Here is a 15,991-nt window from a genome sequence, read left to right as displayed (position 1 = left end):
AGTTAAGCGAAACATTTGGCCAAGTCTTTAGAAGTAGTACCTAGTTTGAAAGTCACGGCTTTTCCCGACACTGCAACAGCTTCCAAATCCAGCATCTAAATTTTGGCTGGAAATCAGCCTTGTTTCTAGCCCGAAGAAGAAGAATGAAGTTGTGTTAGTGCTTCCCTGGTGAAATTACAGGAGCAGAAGAACTAGGTAGTTTTATGCCATAACATGATAAATTTCAAAACAAGGTGGCATGGTAAGATTACATATGATATGATAGAACAGCAGTCCGTGACCTTGGCACTGCTGCAGTGGTGTGCTGATGCAGTCTGCTCCACGGAGCCGTGCCACTGGCAATTACAGCTCCATGTTGTGCTGCATTGTAACCCTGATTGCTGTCATGTTATGTCACTCCGTGGCACAGATTGACAAAGATGGGGCCTTGCCATCTTTCTCCCTGTGGATAACCATTTCTTGTCCTGAAAATATAGCACATGGGACATCATCTCTTCATCATAATAAGACTGGAGAGATTTTCCCAAGTGGATGTTGAAAGTTCCTGGCCCTGCAAATGCAGGTTTGCTGAGAATCAGCACTCCAGGAAAGACGGCTTGGCAGGCAGGGGATGGCTATGGTGTCATCCCAGGAGATCACTCCCTACAGGCTCCTGGGAGAGGGGTGGTGTATGAGGAGAAAGGCAAGCAGCACAAAGGCAATTGGAAATCTAAATGCAAAATGCCTTCAATGTTGTCTTGCATCCAGGAAAAATTACACAGACACATACATGACTCCAGGGTAAACTTCAGCCTCTCTTATCTCTTTTTGGGCAAGGAGTCTCCTGGAGGACTCAGAGTGCTCAATACCACCAGATTAGATTTATGAGCAGAAGACATATCCTTGTTGTGTTCATTAGAGGACTGCTGAAATGGGTAGGATATGCAACATGCCCAAGATCACCCTGGATACCTGTCTGAAGCAAGGGGATAACCATCTTGCTGTTCATGCTGGCTCAGGGAAGTGGAGGTCCAGGAACATCTTTTATCCAACCATTTCTGTGTCATCACATAGCAGGTTGGGATGTGCACATTGTGCCTCCTCATGTGTTATGCTCTGACCACGCTGAGGGGAGACCTGCTGCCAGAGGACAGTGCACAGAAATGTTGAGCAGCTTGGCTCTGGAACACTGTACAGCACCACATGCCAGTGCTTTAGCTCCAGTACCCAGGATGACTCTGCCTTTGTTTGCACAGCAGGTAAACCACTGTTTTCTGAACTATGCATGGCATCTGACACAAATATGGAATATCAGGCAAATACGGAATATTGATTGCATATCATGCAATCTCCCATGGCAAAGGCAAACAAGCCATTCCTGGCTCTACAGTGATCTCCTACTACATGCTGTCCCTATTTTCTGGTTAGGAACAGCTTGGTAGGGTGCATGTCTGCTCTTTCAGGAGTTCAAATAGCTCTAATGGACCAGACCTTATGTAGTCTCTCCTGTGCCACTGGGATCCTTGATCCAGTGAGATGCCACTCTTGGTCTTGCTGGAGTAGGAGTGTGGTTTATCTGGCCAGGGAACCTAAGCCGTGTAGGAAACACCCCATCAGGAACTCCTGAGGACACAGACAGTGACTTTAGGACCTTTTTCTCTTCACCCATACCTGAAAAGTTATATGTTCTACTTCTTGCTTCAAATTGCTGACTAGAAGTGATGATTTTGGCCCCTGAACATCAGCTGTGCAGCAAGAGCAAGGCATGGAGAATACATTTCTGTATCAGATGACTGTTATTAAATACCTTTCAGGTTGTTTCATAATATTCCTTTGTTCCAGAATGAAGATTTCTGAGTGACAAATATAATAAGCATCATGTGATGTTCGCTGTGAATTAAAACATTTTTGTTTCCATTATATATAATTTCTAGGGAGCCTACTTACATTACATTTTCGTGATTTATTTTTAAATTGTGGCAAAGCACTAGCATCTATTCTTCTCAGAAAGCGATGTATGACAAGCTGTGGGATGTTCTCCTGAGCGGATTCAGACTGCCTTCTTACGTGGTCACTTTACCATTTTTGGTTGCAGACTCTCAAAGAAAATTTGCGAGTGATTCAGATTCCTAAACACATGTACCCAGCAACATTTTAGATGGTTCTAGGGTGTTCAAACTCTCCACTCAATATAGGCAGATCTGGTGCGGCACCTGTGGGCCCACAGGATTCACAGACTATTGACTGCAGGGTACAGCTTTGGTAGCTAGCCCTTTGATATGTATTTTTTTTTCTTGCATATTGTTGTTCTCTGACATTGGAGGAGTTATGAGGAAATTAGCCCTCTGGGCTCATAATTTCCATATTCTATGTTACACCAATTTTTTTTTTTTTTTTTTTTTTTTTTTTTTTTTTTTTTTTTTTTTTTTTTTTTTTTTTTTGTCTGCAGTTAGGGAATTCAGCTCCTCCATCTGTGGCCATAATGGACTTGGCTGCAAATCTCACTGGTTAGTCTGCTGTGGACAGGCCTATTCCTTTGATTAAGAGAGTCCTTCTGAGGCAGCAGCAGCACAAAACATGTGATGTCTCCTCTTCAGACTTGGCTGGGTGCCTGTTCAGCTCTTTGATATGTCCTTAGGACCTCTCTTGAGTACTGAAAGTTAAAAAAAAAACCCACCCAGCAGCAGAAAAGGATACAAAATGACAAATTGTTCTAACATGGTGTGTGTCCCTGAAAGACTATGTGATTATTGCATGTATAGCCAATGGGTATTTCTTCTTTAGAAGAAAGAAGAAGCTGGTCAGCATATACCACAGAGAAGGGCCTTGGGGTTGTTTTGTACCTCTAGTCAATGAATTCCAGAAATCTTTTCCTCCATTTATAGCCTCTTACCACGCACTGCCATTGACCTGAGTTGTGCCAGATGCTGCTGGTTGCGCCAGCAACTTGGAAGTGCTGTCTGAGACCAGGGTCCTCCTTCTACTATTTCACATGCTACGCATATAGTGAAAGAGTTTTTCAATGTCCATGAGGTCTAGTGTCATCGCAGGCCCCCAGCCAGGTAATAATTAGCACTGACTCCATGATTCTCAGAAAGCTGATCAATCTCTTTATTATACTATACCTATTAAGAAACCCATTGCTTCCACCAACAGCCACAACTGCAGTCCAAACACCATCACCATTGGCCAGTCAAAGAACCACCCTTTGGTAAACAAATCTCCATAACACATTCTGCATGTTCACAACAACCCGTGCAGCAAGTGAAGATAAGAATTGTTCATCATTCTTTTCTCTGATCTTCTCACAGCCTTCCCTGGGACAATGTCTGGGAAAGTTGTGCATTGCCCTCTGTAGCCAGAGAGCTGCTGCCACAGTCTAGTTTTCTTGAGCACAAAACCAGAGACCCAACCTCTTATCAAATCATGGCATGAGAAATGGAGTTCCTTTGAACTGGGTTTCAAGGGTTTTCTCCTTCAGTTCAGGAGTAAGTACTTCTAAGGCCATATTAGCTATTGGTAAGGAGTTGCCATGGCTGTGTTTGGCAAGGAGCTGTGTGTTTTCAGAGCAGTGCAAGAATGTACATTGAATATGCCTGTGATTGCTCTTCTCCTAGAAATACCAATTGGCCAAGAACCTCAGCTGTGTAGTGCTGTGAATCTCAACGTGACTCCCACAGAGTATGGCAGATGAAAGACCCAAGGGAGGAAACTGAGGCATAGAGAAATGTTTCACCACGTTTGATAGTGCTTGTGGCCCCAGCACGGGAGAAAGTGGTACAAGATCTTTTGTCCATAATGAACATTTTGTGTCAGCGTGTGTGTCATGCATTAGCAGTTTTAGTGACCGAGGTCTTTCAGATTAAGTTTAAAATTAAGATTTGCCCTATGCTATCCTTTCTCCTTCCAGGATCATGTCATATAGTCTTTCAGCATCTCAGTAGGACTGTACAAATGTGTTTCAGTTCCTGAGGGCCACAAATTCTTCAACAGCTCACCACAAAAATAATACCCACTATTCACTGAAAGGCCACATCTGTTCCTTCCTGCAGACCTGAAATGCCCATAACCACGGCCTGCAGGGGATGCCTCTGAGAAAAGATATTAAAAAGAATTACTCCAGAGTATTTTACAATTTCAATATTGAACATTATATCTGAACTGAGGGTAGGATTTGGGATTACTTGCTTTAGGACAGGGATTGCTTACTTCAAGTAGCTTTAAGACTTTGTTTTATCTACAGTATAGTAATTTATCTAGGGTCAACTTGGTTATAGTGAGAACCTGATGGCTGAAAGAGAAGGATGTACAGGATGTAAAATAGTAAATTGTTCTAACAGTGTGTTTGTTAGATACTGATGAACCCCATTGGAATAAATTCTCCTGCAGCAGATGACCTTCCTGAGGCAAAAACATATTAAGAAATATTTCTGAACTTCTTAGCTTGCATTTAATTTAAGTAATAATCAAGAAAATTTAAAATAGATCAGGACTAGCAATATGTTTCGTAATTTGTGTAATACTGTCTTTTTCCTAACTGTACACTAGGGATGAATGGTAGGAGTTTATGTCCTATTGCAAAATTAACCAATTCATGCTGTTCTTTCCTGAATTTTCACAACAGTCTGGATGCTTCTGTAGCACAATGATGATCCTCTGTCTGAAGATTTTTGTTTCTTCTTTCACATTTCACATTTCACTGCTTATGATACAGACTTACGGGACTGCCTGCACCCCCTTTACCTTTAACTTGCTTTCTTGTCAGTAGATGCCAGAGAGCTCCTCCTTTATCTTTTGTACCTAATGATGTATGTATTGGGGCTACCAACTCTTTTTTAATTTCTCAGTATTTCCCACTCTCACCTGGTATAAAAGAAATACTCTTGAGCTCCTTATCGAGGACATGGAAAACCAGTAGCAGATTTTCTAGAGCTGTGTGTCCTTTTAAGAGTCATGTCTGAACACCCAGCCTGAGACATACAGGAGCTTCCATGCCTTTCCTGCAGACAGTTCCTTCCTTAATGGCCTGTTTGCCTTTGATACTGTCTAGTGATGCGGAGTTCATCCATAATAGTTAACGGATTTAGCTACCCAGCTTAGAAAAAAATGCATGTCAAGGACTCCTGTAAGAAACTGTGAAACCTCTCATCTCTTAGTATGAGATGTGTGTCTTGACATCCAATTTCACATAGAGTACAGTGAGATAACTCTCTGATTTTGATGAGGCCCTAAAATTGCTTTGTTTTCCAGATCATCAGATCCTGTGTGTAATCTAAGAAAAACAACTGGAACTTTCTTCTCACTGAATTAAAGCTTGTGTTTGACTTTCTGGGAGTTGAATTATATTCTTAAGGGACAAGGAGCAAGGGAAAAATTTAGAAGACAACTGCCAAAAGTTGGTGGTAGGGACTTGAATAGGTGGAGGAATAGCAGCAGAGTCATCTTTCTCCCAGAGAATTGTTCCAGTTGACTCTCTTGGGGTTTGCAGGGCTGACCATGTGTGTGGGAAGGGTTGCCATGTTGGCTGATTGCCATGGCATTTCAGGGCTTGGAGGGGCTTAAAGTGGTGAGTACTGGCCCTCTGTGGGGGAAGAGGGGGTAAAACATGCAAAATACGATACTCAGGCATGTTTTCTGCTTATTTCTCAGCAGACCTCACTGGGTGGTCTTCAGTCAGCCAAAGTCTTATGAGGTTGATGTGTTTCCAGTCAGATGCACAGAAATGCTTCACTGTAGTAAGTCTGTGCTGGATCAGGACATTTCTGCATAAGGGCATGAAGCACTTCAAAGGCCCTCCTTGAAACTCATGATGAGGTTTCACAGGAAAGGTATCCAATAGTCAAGTGAGTTGCCCCCATAAGCCTACGTGGAAACAGATACCAACACTGGAGACAATCAAAATGCCCAGACCGAAGAAATGAATGGGAAGTCTCAGAAGGTGGTGAGGGCATGCTGCAGCTGTATTCAAGGAGTAGTTTTACAATGGAGTGTTTTCAGTCTGTGGTGTGCACATCAACCTTGTCTCGAATACTTGTCTCCAAAGCCGCACCAGTTCCCAGGTTCACCACAGAGAGATGGTGTTTGCAGGATGTAGATAATCATCTGCGGTGGATGTTGAGTTCCATTTAGCAATCACTTGGCAAGGCTGGCTGCAGTGCAAGCACAGTTCATACAATTCCAACTGTGTACACTCTCCAGGGTATTGTGTCATGCAGGAAAGGTCTCTAACTTTTAAAAAGGTCATGATTAGACCCCCAAGGGACTGAGATAGCCCTTTTCTATCTTTGGGGAAGAGGTTAATTTTCCAGTGAATGTGGGTGTAGATAGAGAAAGGATGGTGTAAGGCCTTGGAACAAAACATCAGGCTGGGGTTTAAGCAAGTTTGAGGCTAGAGGGGAATAGGCCTGATTCTCCTCTTGGGTTATTATGCAGTTATTTACTGAGATGGTTTACCCAAGTGCAAAGACCCCTAAGCACAAGTTTGGCTTTACTGTGTTGAAATAGAGGGATGTTAAATGAGAATGAGGCAGGAAAAAAGTGATCAGCACAAGAAAAGATTAGACAAAGGGGTGTATTCCTGTAATACAGACCTCTATGAGAGCAGATTAAAGAAGGCTTTGTCACATGAGGGAGAACTCAAAAAATGAATTTACAATGTATATATTTTTATTCTCAGCAGGATTTTTAAATTTAGAGAGAAACAAATCTTTTTTCATGTCCCCTGGTTTGACCACATATATGGAGTGTTCTAAAAGATGAGACATCTTTCCAGCTTGCACAGCCATTACACACAGAGCTAGTGAATTAATCCTGCTTGAATTCCTTTTAGGTAGATCGGAAGCCACTTTTGTGGTATACAAAAGTGTAAGAAGATGTCATAGTAATATGTAAGAATTATTTTCCATAGAAAGTGGCAATCATCTGCATGAATCTGCTCTGTCTTTTGTAGGTTTGGAGTTACTGGAAGTTCAGAATCTTTTTTTTCATGGCATGCTTCACAAGGGTTGGTGTATGCACCTCAGGACTTTGAATTTTGGTTTGGATGTTACAGGAGTGCTGTAAACAACAGGGGCTGATGGATGGACCAGGGTATACCACTCTAAGTACACTCCAAAATTTTGCCTCCAGAATAGGTGCTGTGGGGAAGTCTGGCAGGTACATCTCTCTACTTGACTAACTAGTTTGCTGGCTGACACGTGGGAATATGTGCCTCTAGACACATTGGATTCATCAGCTTTTACACACTTCGCGTGATCCTGGAGGCCATAACTTCTGAGGGAATTGTCCTTATAAATTTCACTTACAGTTCCAGGATTCGAGAGTCTCTTCCTCCAGACTGTTTCCTTTCTCCTGTTCCTGCGGCAACCCAGCCTACAGAGGTTTTGGAAACTTAGCTTCCACAATGCATGGTGTGATCATTCGATGACAGGTAGTGAGGAAATATACAATTGCTGTAAGTCTCTTGCTCTCTATGCTTGCATCCAGCATGGTAAAAAAACTGAGGAAGGGCATTTCTCACTGAGCATCAGCAAGTCAGCAGAAGGAGTAACAATGCACAGATATACCCAATGACATATTTCAGCAGACCCCCAGTAGGAAACTTACACTGTTCCCTGCTCGAGTTAATCTGTGCTCCCAGCCCTGTGCTTCAGCAGTACCAAAACCTACCCACAGGCTGGGCTGGGAATAATGAGCCTGTTCCCTTGCAAACCATATTGGGATAATCAGTAATTCCTCTTCAAGGAGATACCAGACTTTGTTTCCACACATGTAAAGCCATCTTTGTAGAAGGAGGGCAATCTGGCCAGGAAAAAAGCCATATAGTAGAAGGTCTTGTTTCACTGTAAGGAAACCTTCTTTGCCACGTATTGCAAAGTACTAGTAGCTAATTAGAGCTGACTTAAATGGTATTTAGTGTGTTATTCCAGAAGAAAATACTTTTTTCACAGAGAGCAGTGCAACAATTGCACAGATGCCAAATTATAAATTATAATTTATATTTTTCATATATTTGCATTTTCAGATTCTGTTTCCAGAATTTTAAAGTTTATGCTGATATTATAAAATTGTGGAAATTACTTTTTGGGGATATAGGTTTCATTTTTGATAAAAAAATATATCAAAAATTACAAATGCTACTTTTTTTTTCCTTCAGAAAAACGAAAATTGGAAAAAAGAACCAACATTCCTGTCTAAGACCAAACATAAATACTTCTTAAAACCACCAGTGATCAATAAAATAAAGCCTAATTAAGTAAAAAAAAAATTCATTATTCAAATTTAATTTCAAGGGCTGGGTGATCATTTCCATTTTTACTCCTTAAAAACAATTTTAAAAGAAGATTATAAACCAGAAATTTTTAAAAGCTGTGTTTTGCTTTAAAAGTGTCAAAACAAAAAGGTTGGATGGAATTACTTCTTAATCTTGAGCAATTTAGTTAATTCAACCCAAAAGTGCAAAATACTGTGATTGAGTCATAGCTAACTTTTCAAAGCCAAGAACTATTTAGGCTGAAAATACTTTGCTGAGCTCTACTTCTGCCTCAAAAGAGAAGCCTGCAGCTGTTTCATCGGGAATTATCCATGGAGCACTGAGTCCTTCCTTTACCATGCCTAATCAGCCCCAAATTTGCCTTAATCCATTAGCTTTGTTTGCTCTGTTGTCTGTCTCTTCTTTATCTTGGGAAGGAATAAAGGTGACAGCCCAGAACCAAACAGTGGAGGACTGTCCTCTTCAATTGCTTGCAAAGCAACTCACAGGGTAGTTTTTCCCTCTAATCAAAGTCCTGTAATGCCCCTAAAACACAAGGAAAGAATTTTTTAAGATCTCCCTTGTGAAAGGAAAACTTTATATAGGAACTGGTTTTCCCATGTTCGATAATGGAAGCTCCTTTCAGAATTTTTTTCTTTTCTTTTCTTTTCTCTCAAGACAGTTAAGGAAAAGAAATACAGGCATAAATACAACAATTAAAAAAACCCCAACCCTGCTTGGCTGAGATGACAAACCACAATACCCAGATATGAACTACTGAAGGAGTCAGAGAGTGGCTTTCCACTAATTTGCTCACCAATATAAATAAATTATAAAAGACAGAGATTAGCGAACAAGAGAAAGTGGCAGCTTATGAACTGCTCACTAGTCCTAAAAGGGGTTGAATCTTTCAGGAATGAGGGCATATTTCATAGAAGCAGGTAGTTTATGTAAGACTCTCCTTCCAGTCCCGCAATTGCTTATGACTCAGAGCTTGCATTGCAGATGAGTAAATATTTAGCCTTCATGGCCACAAAGGAGGGTTTGATGTTGAGAATGTTAAACCTTAAAGACCGGAAGGCAAATAAAAAATACCCTAGCATTTGTCCTTTGAAACAAAACAAAGAAAGCCTAGCAGTTTTTAAGCTAGACTCAGTAGTATTTATTCTTTCTGCTGTTTGTAGTGTCTGTAGTTTCTTTTCAGGCCAGTCAGTTCAACCCCATACTTCAACTGTAGGACTTCTAGAAAACCACAGGATATGACTACAGTTGCATGCACCTCTGCTTCTCCTTGTGGTGGATGACCACAAGGTATGCATGGGTTGGGTCCATGCACAGCCAGCCTGTCCAGTGGGAAGGGGCAGTGTCCCCATTCCCAGCCTCTCGTCACATTTTCTGCAGCAGCACTTAGTGTAGGTTTAGTGACATTTCCAAGAGGTGAACTCAGGATCACGTCTAGGTCAAGACTGCTACTGAAGAGAGTTCTCATTTTGGCCTTCATGGTGCATAAGCATCAAGCAGCCAAGCATCTCCAGAGTGACTGGTAAATGCAGATTTCCTTCGAAAAAGTCACCTCTGTTAGGAACAATGTGAGCATGTGGAAGAGCTAGAAAGTGCCTTTTGCATAAAACTCTGTGTTACAGCTCCTAGATGGGAAAGTGCTTGTTTGGTCCTGGACGGGAGGCAAGTTAAGGCATCCAGCGGGAGCTGAGCAGTAAGACTGAGCACCAAGAAGGCTGGGGCTGCTTGGTAGTCTGTGGGAAATTTTGTTGAAAAGAAAATTTTGACAGGTTTACATCAAAGTGGCCTCAGGAAAGCCTCAGGAAAGTGCTTGGAGGAACATGTAAATGTTCCTCCAAGCAGTGGAGAGTTAACAATTTCTTTTCACTGGAGAGGAAAAGCCTAGCTCCAGCACACAGGCCTTGGTGCACCATGATTGTGTTGGCTGAAGCAGCACTTACCCTCTGGTGTGCTCCTCTGCCCAGCAAAAGCTCAGCTTTGGTCTAGGGGGCTGGTGGGTGGCTGGTGCGAGGGTCCACTTCCAACAGCAAAGCAGACACGTTCCTGGGACCTTCCTACTTAGTCAAAGCGAGTTTTCACTGCTTCCACAGTCCCACCTCAGTTGTCTGAGTCCCCTCACTGCGTTCACTGGGAACTTCATACGATTTTATTTACCCACGAGTTTTAGGTAAAAAAAATTCTTTTTGTTTGCCTTAGGTCGAAAAATGCATTTTTATGTTCCTGCATGCAATGGACTGGAAGCCTCAGTTCTTACACCAATATAAAGTAATACCTAAGGATGTGAACAACTTTGAATCCTAACACTGGAAAATTTGAGGAAGAAATGGACTCAATAACAAAGGAACCAATAAATTAAAAGAGCTGCATTCCCAGAGTTCTCATGGCATCAGACAGATCAAAAATCAAGTTCACATGTCCTTTATTATTTAACAGGAATTCTTAAAATTCCCACAGAAACAACCCACTGAGCTATTTTGCTTGTTTCCTGGGGCAAATTTATGTCACAGTTTGGTAGTTACAATGTTATCAGCTGCCTTGGAAAAACAGGCTCTGCTAATGTGACCATTACCTAATTCATGCCTGGAGTCTGATCCTTGGAGATTTCTAAGCCTTTTAGTGATCCCTTGAATGGCCTCTTTATAACTTTACACACAGGGACATTTAGTCAGGTGGCTGTCATAGTAGGAAAACATGAAGGTGTATAAGAATAACCATTTTTGTTTGATGTCCTGCCATCTGCACAACTGCAGACTTGTGAATAAACACACATGACTACTTTTTCATCACTATATGTGAAAACAAAAATTACCCAAGACTCTCTGGGAGATGGGAGTGTAGAGGAGATTAAAAGTAGTGGTAGAGTCTGATATCTGTGTCTTCCAGAGGAGATGGAGGAAAAAATACTTTTCCTTATTTTTGGTTATTTTTTTCCTGGTTTTACATCCCTTAGGAAGGACATTAAGTGGAGGGCCTGCCCTGATGAGGGCAGTCTGTGCTTTGGGTTGCTTTATGCACCTCACTTTGGACACAGCCTCGGGGCAAGCCTTTTCAATCTTTGGTGCCTCAGCTTCTCACTGTCTTGTAAAATGCGTACACGTGGCCTTAGGGACTGCAGAGGGTGGTTTCCTCTCACCCGGGTCCCCACTGCTGCCTTGTAGGATCCCACGGGAGTGCTGAGGCACAGCCGCAGTGAGTCAGGGGGAAGGTGGTGTCAGAGACCATTAAACAGCCAAGTTTCCACCTGCTCTGCGTCTGCTCTGGCTAGTGGAGAGGACCCTGAAGTGGACTGGCTGTATTTCCCGTTTCCAAGGCTGCCCTTGGTACGCAGAGCTGGTGCCCCTGGACTCCAGCAGGAGCTGGAAACATGCCTTTTCTATGGCGTGTTTTCTGGCAATGTCTTCAATGACAGGCACATGACTTGCGCAGTAAATGTGACAAACTGAGCACTTTGCAACTTTAAAAACTGAAAAAAGCTTTGCCAGATTTGTGGCTGTGGATGACAATCATGGCTTATTTGGAGACCTGGAGGCCAAGTTGATGTACTTCCCTCACAAACTGTCTAAAAAAAAGGCCCCCAGGGAAAATATGATTTTCCAATCTGGAGAATCCTGTCTGTGGGATCTGAAGACCTCCATGACCAGGGACTCAGGTCTGCCATTTTTCAGGTTTCTCCCATAGTTTGCATTGTGCTTGGAGTTGATGGATGAATAGTGAGATCTTATTGCTGCAGCCCTTGTCCTTCCTCTCCCCTTCTCCTCTTCTTTGTGTCTCCTTTTTGTTTCCATGTATTAGTTTTGGCAGGAGTATCTCTGGGACAATGACCACAGCTACCTGTGTTCCTGAAAATGTCAGCATACTTGTCAAGATAGTGAAGTAATGCAATGAAAGAAGTAGGTGGAAATAAATACTATTTCTTGTTTGCTTACTTATGGCAAATAGAATAGATCAGACATGGAAATTTTACTGTGCGTACGTAAACTCAGCCTGTTTTCTGGTCATAGTTTGAAGGCAAATCACTTACTGTGCTCAGGCTTTGCTTGAAATCTTTTAAACGTCCATGAGAAGCAAAATTGATACCTATAAAGGTTAGGAGCACAAAATCACTGCAGGATTTCTCTGTAGTTCCTGGAGGCACTGCACAAGTGTGCTTTGACTGCAGGCAGGCTGAGCTGTCCTTTGGGGAGCACACCCCTCACTCCATGAGCACTGGGTTTGGATGTGTTGGGCCAAGGGGCCGTTTTTACTTACCAGTTGCAAAATTCCAAAGAAGCAATGCTAAGTCATCCGAAACTTTAAATGAAGATTAAAACAAATCCCCTTTGGGATGAGATGGAAATGTCAGTCCAAGGATGAATCTGTTCTCAGTAAGTTGCAAGCAACTGAAGGAGATACAAGTTGGAATCCAGCCTTGGCTGCACCACACACCATCTGTCACCCTTGTAGATTGAAATAAAGGAAAAGCAGAGAGCCTGCAATTATTCTCGCCCTTGCTGGATAGCCCAGAGGCCAGAGAAGTGGATTCTCTTCCCTGATACATTCCTTGCGACGGAAATGACAGATTAATTTTCCCACAGTGGTGTTGCTGTGCATTGCTCTCTAATCCTACTCACTCTCCCCTTGGCAAGCAGGAACACAGACTGCCAGGCTGGGACCTGAGTGAGAAGGCTCTCTTTCCAGGGTTAGAGATATAGATGTAGCAAATTGCAGGAGAAGAACAGAAGAGAACAGGGGATGTTGAAGTCTCTCCACTAGGCACACTGCTGGCAAAATGCAGGAACTTGCTTCTGCCCTTACAGACACCTAAGCACTGCTAGTACTGAGCACTTTTAGTCAAGCAAAATGCCTTCTCTCTCTCCTTCTCCCCCATGCCCTTGCACATTTTCGTAACCTCACAAAAGTTTCAGACAACGTCATCTTTAACCTACTGCAGGCAGGACTTGGCACCCACGTGAGGAATAGCGAGGGGAGACCACAGTAGATCAGAACACCATCCCCATGGCCAATGAATGGGGGACTTGGACTACACTCCCCTACACGCCACCCCAAACAGGGTGCTGGAATGTCTCTCCCTTGGCATTGCATTTTGCAAGATGTGTCGGGCAAGACAACTAGCTGACTTTGGCAGGCACTGCAATTAATGTGATAATTAATTAAAGAGCAGTTGAGAAAATGACAGCATGAGGTTAATCCACAACCGGATCTACAACTCACTACCACAGCAAGGCATCCTGCTCTATTCCATATCTCTATTTTTTTTAAGGAGTTAGTAGCTTCCATAGTGCACTGGAGTGGGATGAAGAGGAGTTAATCCTTGTGCTAATCAGTGAGAGGACCTTGTCTGTGAGATAAGACAACCTGGGAACAGAACAGCAAGTGATATCACAGCAATAGAAAGGACAAATATGGCAAGACATAACAGCTAAGGGCTGTTTTACACAAGCCTCCTCTTGTTTCCTATGTGACACTAAAGACTGCGAAGCAGAAAAGTTAGCAGGAGGAACAGGTGTCCTGTCTATTGCAGTGAGAGATGCAGCTGCTGCATAGCTCCCTGTATTTCTATGCCTTCAGCCGGGCTCTTCCACATACTGCTAGTGAAGGCGCACATATTATGTTCCTAAGCACACACGCAGGTTGTTCCTGCTGCCACCTTTCCCATCTGCCCATTTAGGGAGATTCAGGATAACCACCACACACAGTTTTTGGTGCGACTGTAGCTCTCACCTACCTTCACCCCTGCCTGTCACTGGGCTGTCCCTGCCCCTTCTGAAAGGTACCAGCGGTCCTTGCTCACTGCCAGTGTGGAAAAGCAGGCAAATCCTGAGCCACCAAAAGGACCTGCTGATGAGTGTAGGTGGGACAGGCTCAGTAGTCACCCTCAAGCCTCTGGGTGTCTTGATGTTGTGTTGCTCCTTACTTGAAGCAAAGAAGCTCAACCCAGGATAAGAGGACTTCTGCTGCATATAAAGTTATTACTGTAGCCCAGTTAGGGCTTATTGAAACAGGCAGGGAAGAATAATTTTTTTATTCTCAAACTGGAGTTTCATTAAAAATGGCTGATTTTCAGAAAAATACATTTAAAAAAAACATTTCACTGATAACTTTGAAAAATTAAAAGTAGGAGAAAAGGATCCTTTTTTTTTGTTTTCTTGAACTTATAAGTACAGAAACAGTATGGAAGCTTATGCTGAGGTTTTGGCTTTATTTTCACTATTTTTCTTCTGAGTGAGGAAAGAAAAAATTCAAATATTTACAGAAAGAAAAAAAAGTTTTCATACTTGTATTTCCTAGTAAGAGAGAGACCAGAATGTTTTCTACTTGTTTCTAAGAAGATACTTTTGTTGGAAGACTTCCCACCCTTAGTTATAAAATCTTTTATGTTAAAGCAGTACAAAAATATTTGAAGTGTCACATTGTGTCAGCCCCCTTCCCTTCTCACTGTGCTTCAAGCTGTCTTTGGAGCATTGTTGTGGAAATGAAATTTTCTGGTTGATTCTCCCCTTGCTTGTTGTTGTGTGAGGCCAGTGAGTTTGCTGGGGGTTTAGCACAGCTGCACCGCAATGCTGCCCATGTTGTGTTGGAGACACTTCTGGCTTGTTTTTACTTTAACCTTCTACATGGTCTGTGGGTGCAAGTACCAGTCTAGTTATGCAACTTCTCTCTTCACTGTTCAGGCTTTCCCCAGTCTTTATTAGAAGCAATGTATTTTAGCTCTCACTGTATAGTACCTTCTACCCACTTTGGAGTCCATGAATACTATAAATCAGGCTCTGTTTTACAGACAGAGCTTTGCTTTCCCCTCTGGGATTATGTATTTCACAGAGGAAGAGGAACTCAAGTCCAGTTAGTGATTGCACTGAAGCACCTTGAGTTGATGCCATGAAGCTTCTTTTCCATCTAATCACGATTATCTGCAAGGGAAAAAACGGTTATTAAATGTTGGAAAATGTGCTGTGTCCCTTCTATTTCAGATTATTTTACATCTGCATTTACAACAGACTTAGGCAATTTGTTCAAGATCCAAGAAACTAGAATTATCCCCTTCCTCGATCATTCATCACTTGAAAAGTTTTTTTAGCATTTTGTTTTTAATCTTCCTTCTTTTCTTTTCTTTCTTTTCTTTTCTTTTCTTTTCTTTTCTTTTCTTTTCTTTTCTTTTCTTTTCTTTTCTTTTTTCTTTTCTTTTTTTTTTTTTTTTTTGTAATTTGTTGGACACTTTGCATAACCCTTTCTTAAATATGTAACTATGTCTTGAAGTGAGGCATGGGCATGAAGAAAAAATTATGCAAACAAGCCTTTTCAGTGTAACAAATTAGATTTCATTCTGTGTAAATCCACTGCCTGCCCTTGCAATTGATGGGTTTCACAAACTGTATTGGTAGTTAACTGTAAATCTGATTACAGATTTACAATGGCCCCGTGCATTTACAGACAGGGCCAGCAATCTATCCAGGGCTGGTATGCCAAGCATTGCCACTGCTCCTTTCTACCTGACCCTATAAGCAATTAAAACTACGCTACTTCTTTTCCCACAAACTTAATGTAATATGTAATATTGTAAGGGTTTTTTTTTTTTTTTTTTCTGCATGGACATGGATGTAGTTGTGCAAATCAGGAGACTTCATATTCTGTTGTGCTCGGATGGGTAGGCAGCATCACCTGTGATTAGGGTGACCTGACACAGCCTGCCTCAAAGTATTAGTTATTTTAGTTTGCTGTATGCTGCCATCAGGGAATGAAATT

At 42.1% G+C, this 15,991-nt stretch overlaps 1 protein-coding gene across 1 annotated transcript in view; it reads left to right on the top strand.

Annotated features, from left to right (window-relative positions):
• PSD3 (pleckstrin and Sec7 domain containing 3) overlaps positions 1 to 5,685 on the top strand; it is a 141,861-nt gene extending 136,176 nt beyond the window's left edge. The window contains exon 16 of the mRNA XM_068176215.1: positions 5,632 to 5,685. Coding sequence (XP_068032316.1) covers positions 5,632 to 5,670 — 39 coding nt within the window. The 3' untranslated portion in view covers positions 5,671 to 5,685. The remainder of the gene's footprint in view (positions 1 to 5,631) is intronic.
• The last annotated feature ends 10,306 nt before the right edge of the window (positions 5,686 to 15,991 follow it).

The sequence above is a fragment of the Anomalospiza imberbis genome, chromosome Z (assembly GCF_031753505.1).
Source record: "Anomalospiza imberbis isolate Cuckoo-Finch-1a 21T00152 chromosome Z, ASM3175350v1, whole genome shotgun sequence".
Classification (NCBI taxonomy): domain Eukaryota; kingdom Metazoa; phylum Chordata; class Aves; order Passeriformes; family Viduidae; genus Anomalospiza; species Anomalospiza imberbis.
The sequence above is the reverse complement of the archived record's forward strand: the minus strand, read 5'-3'. Positions and strand labels throughout refer to the sequence as shown.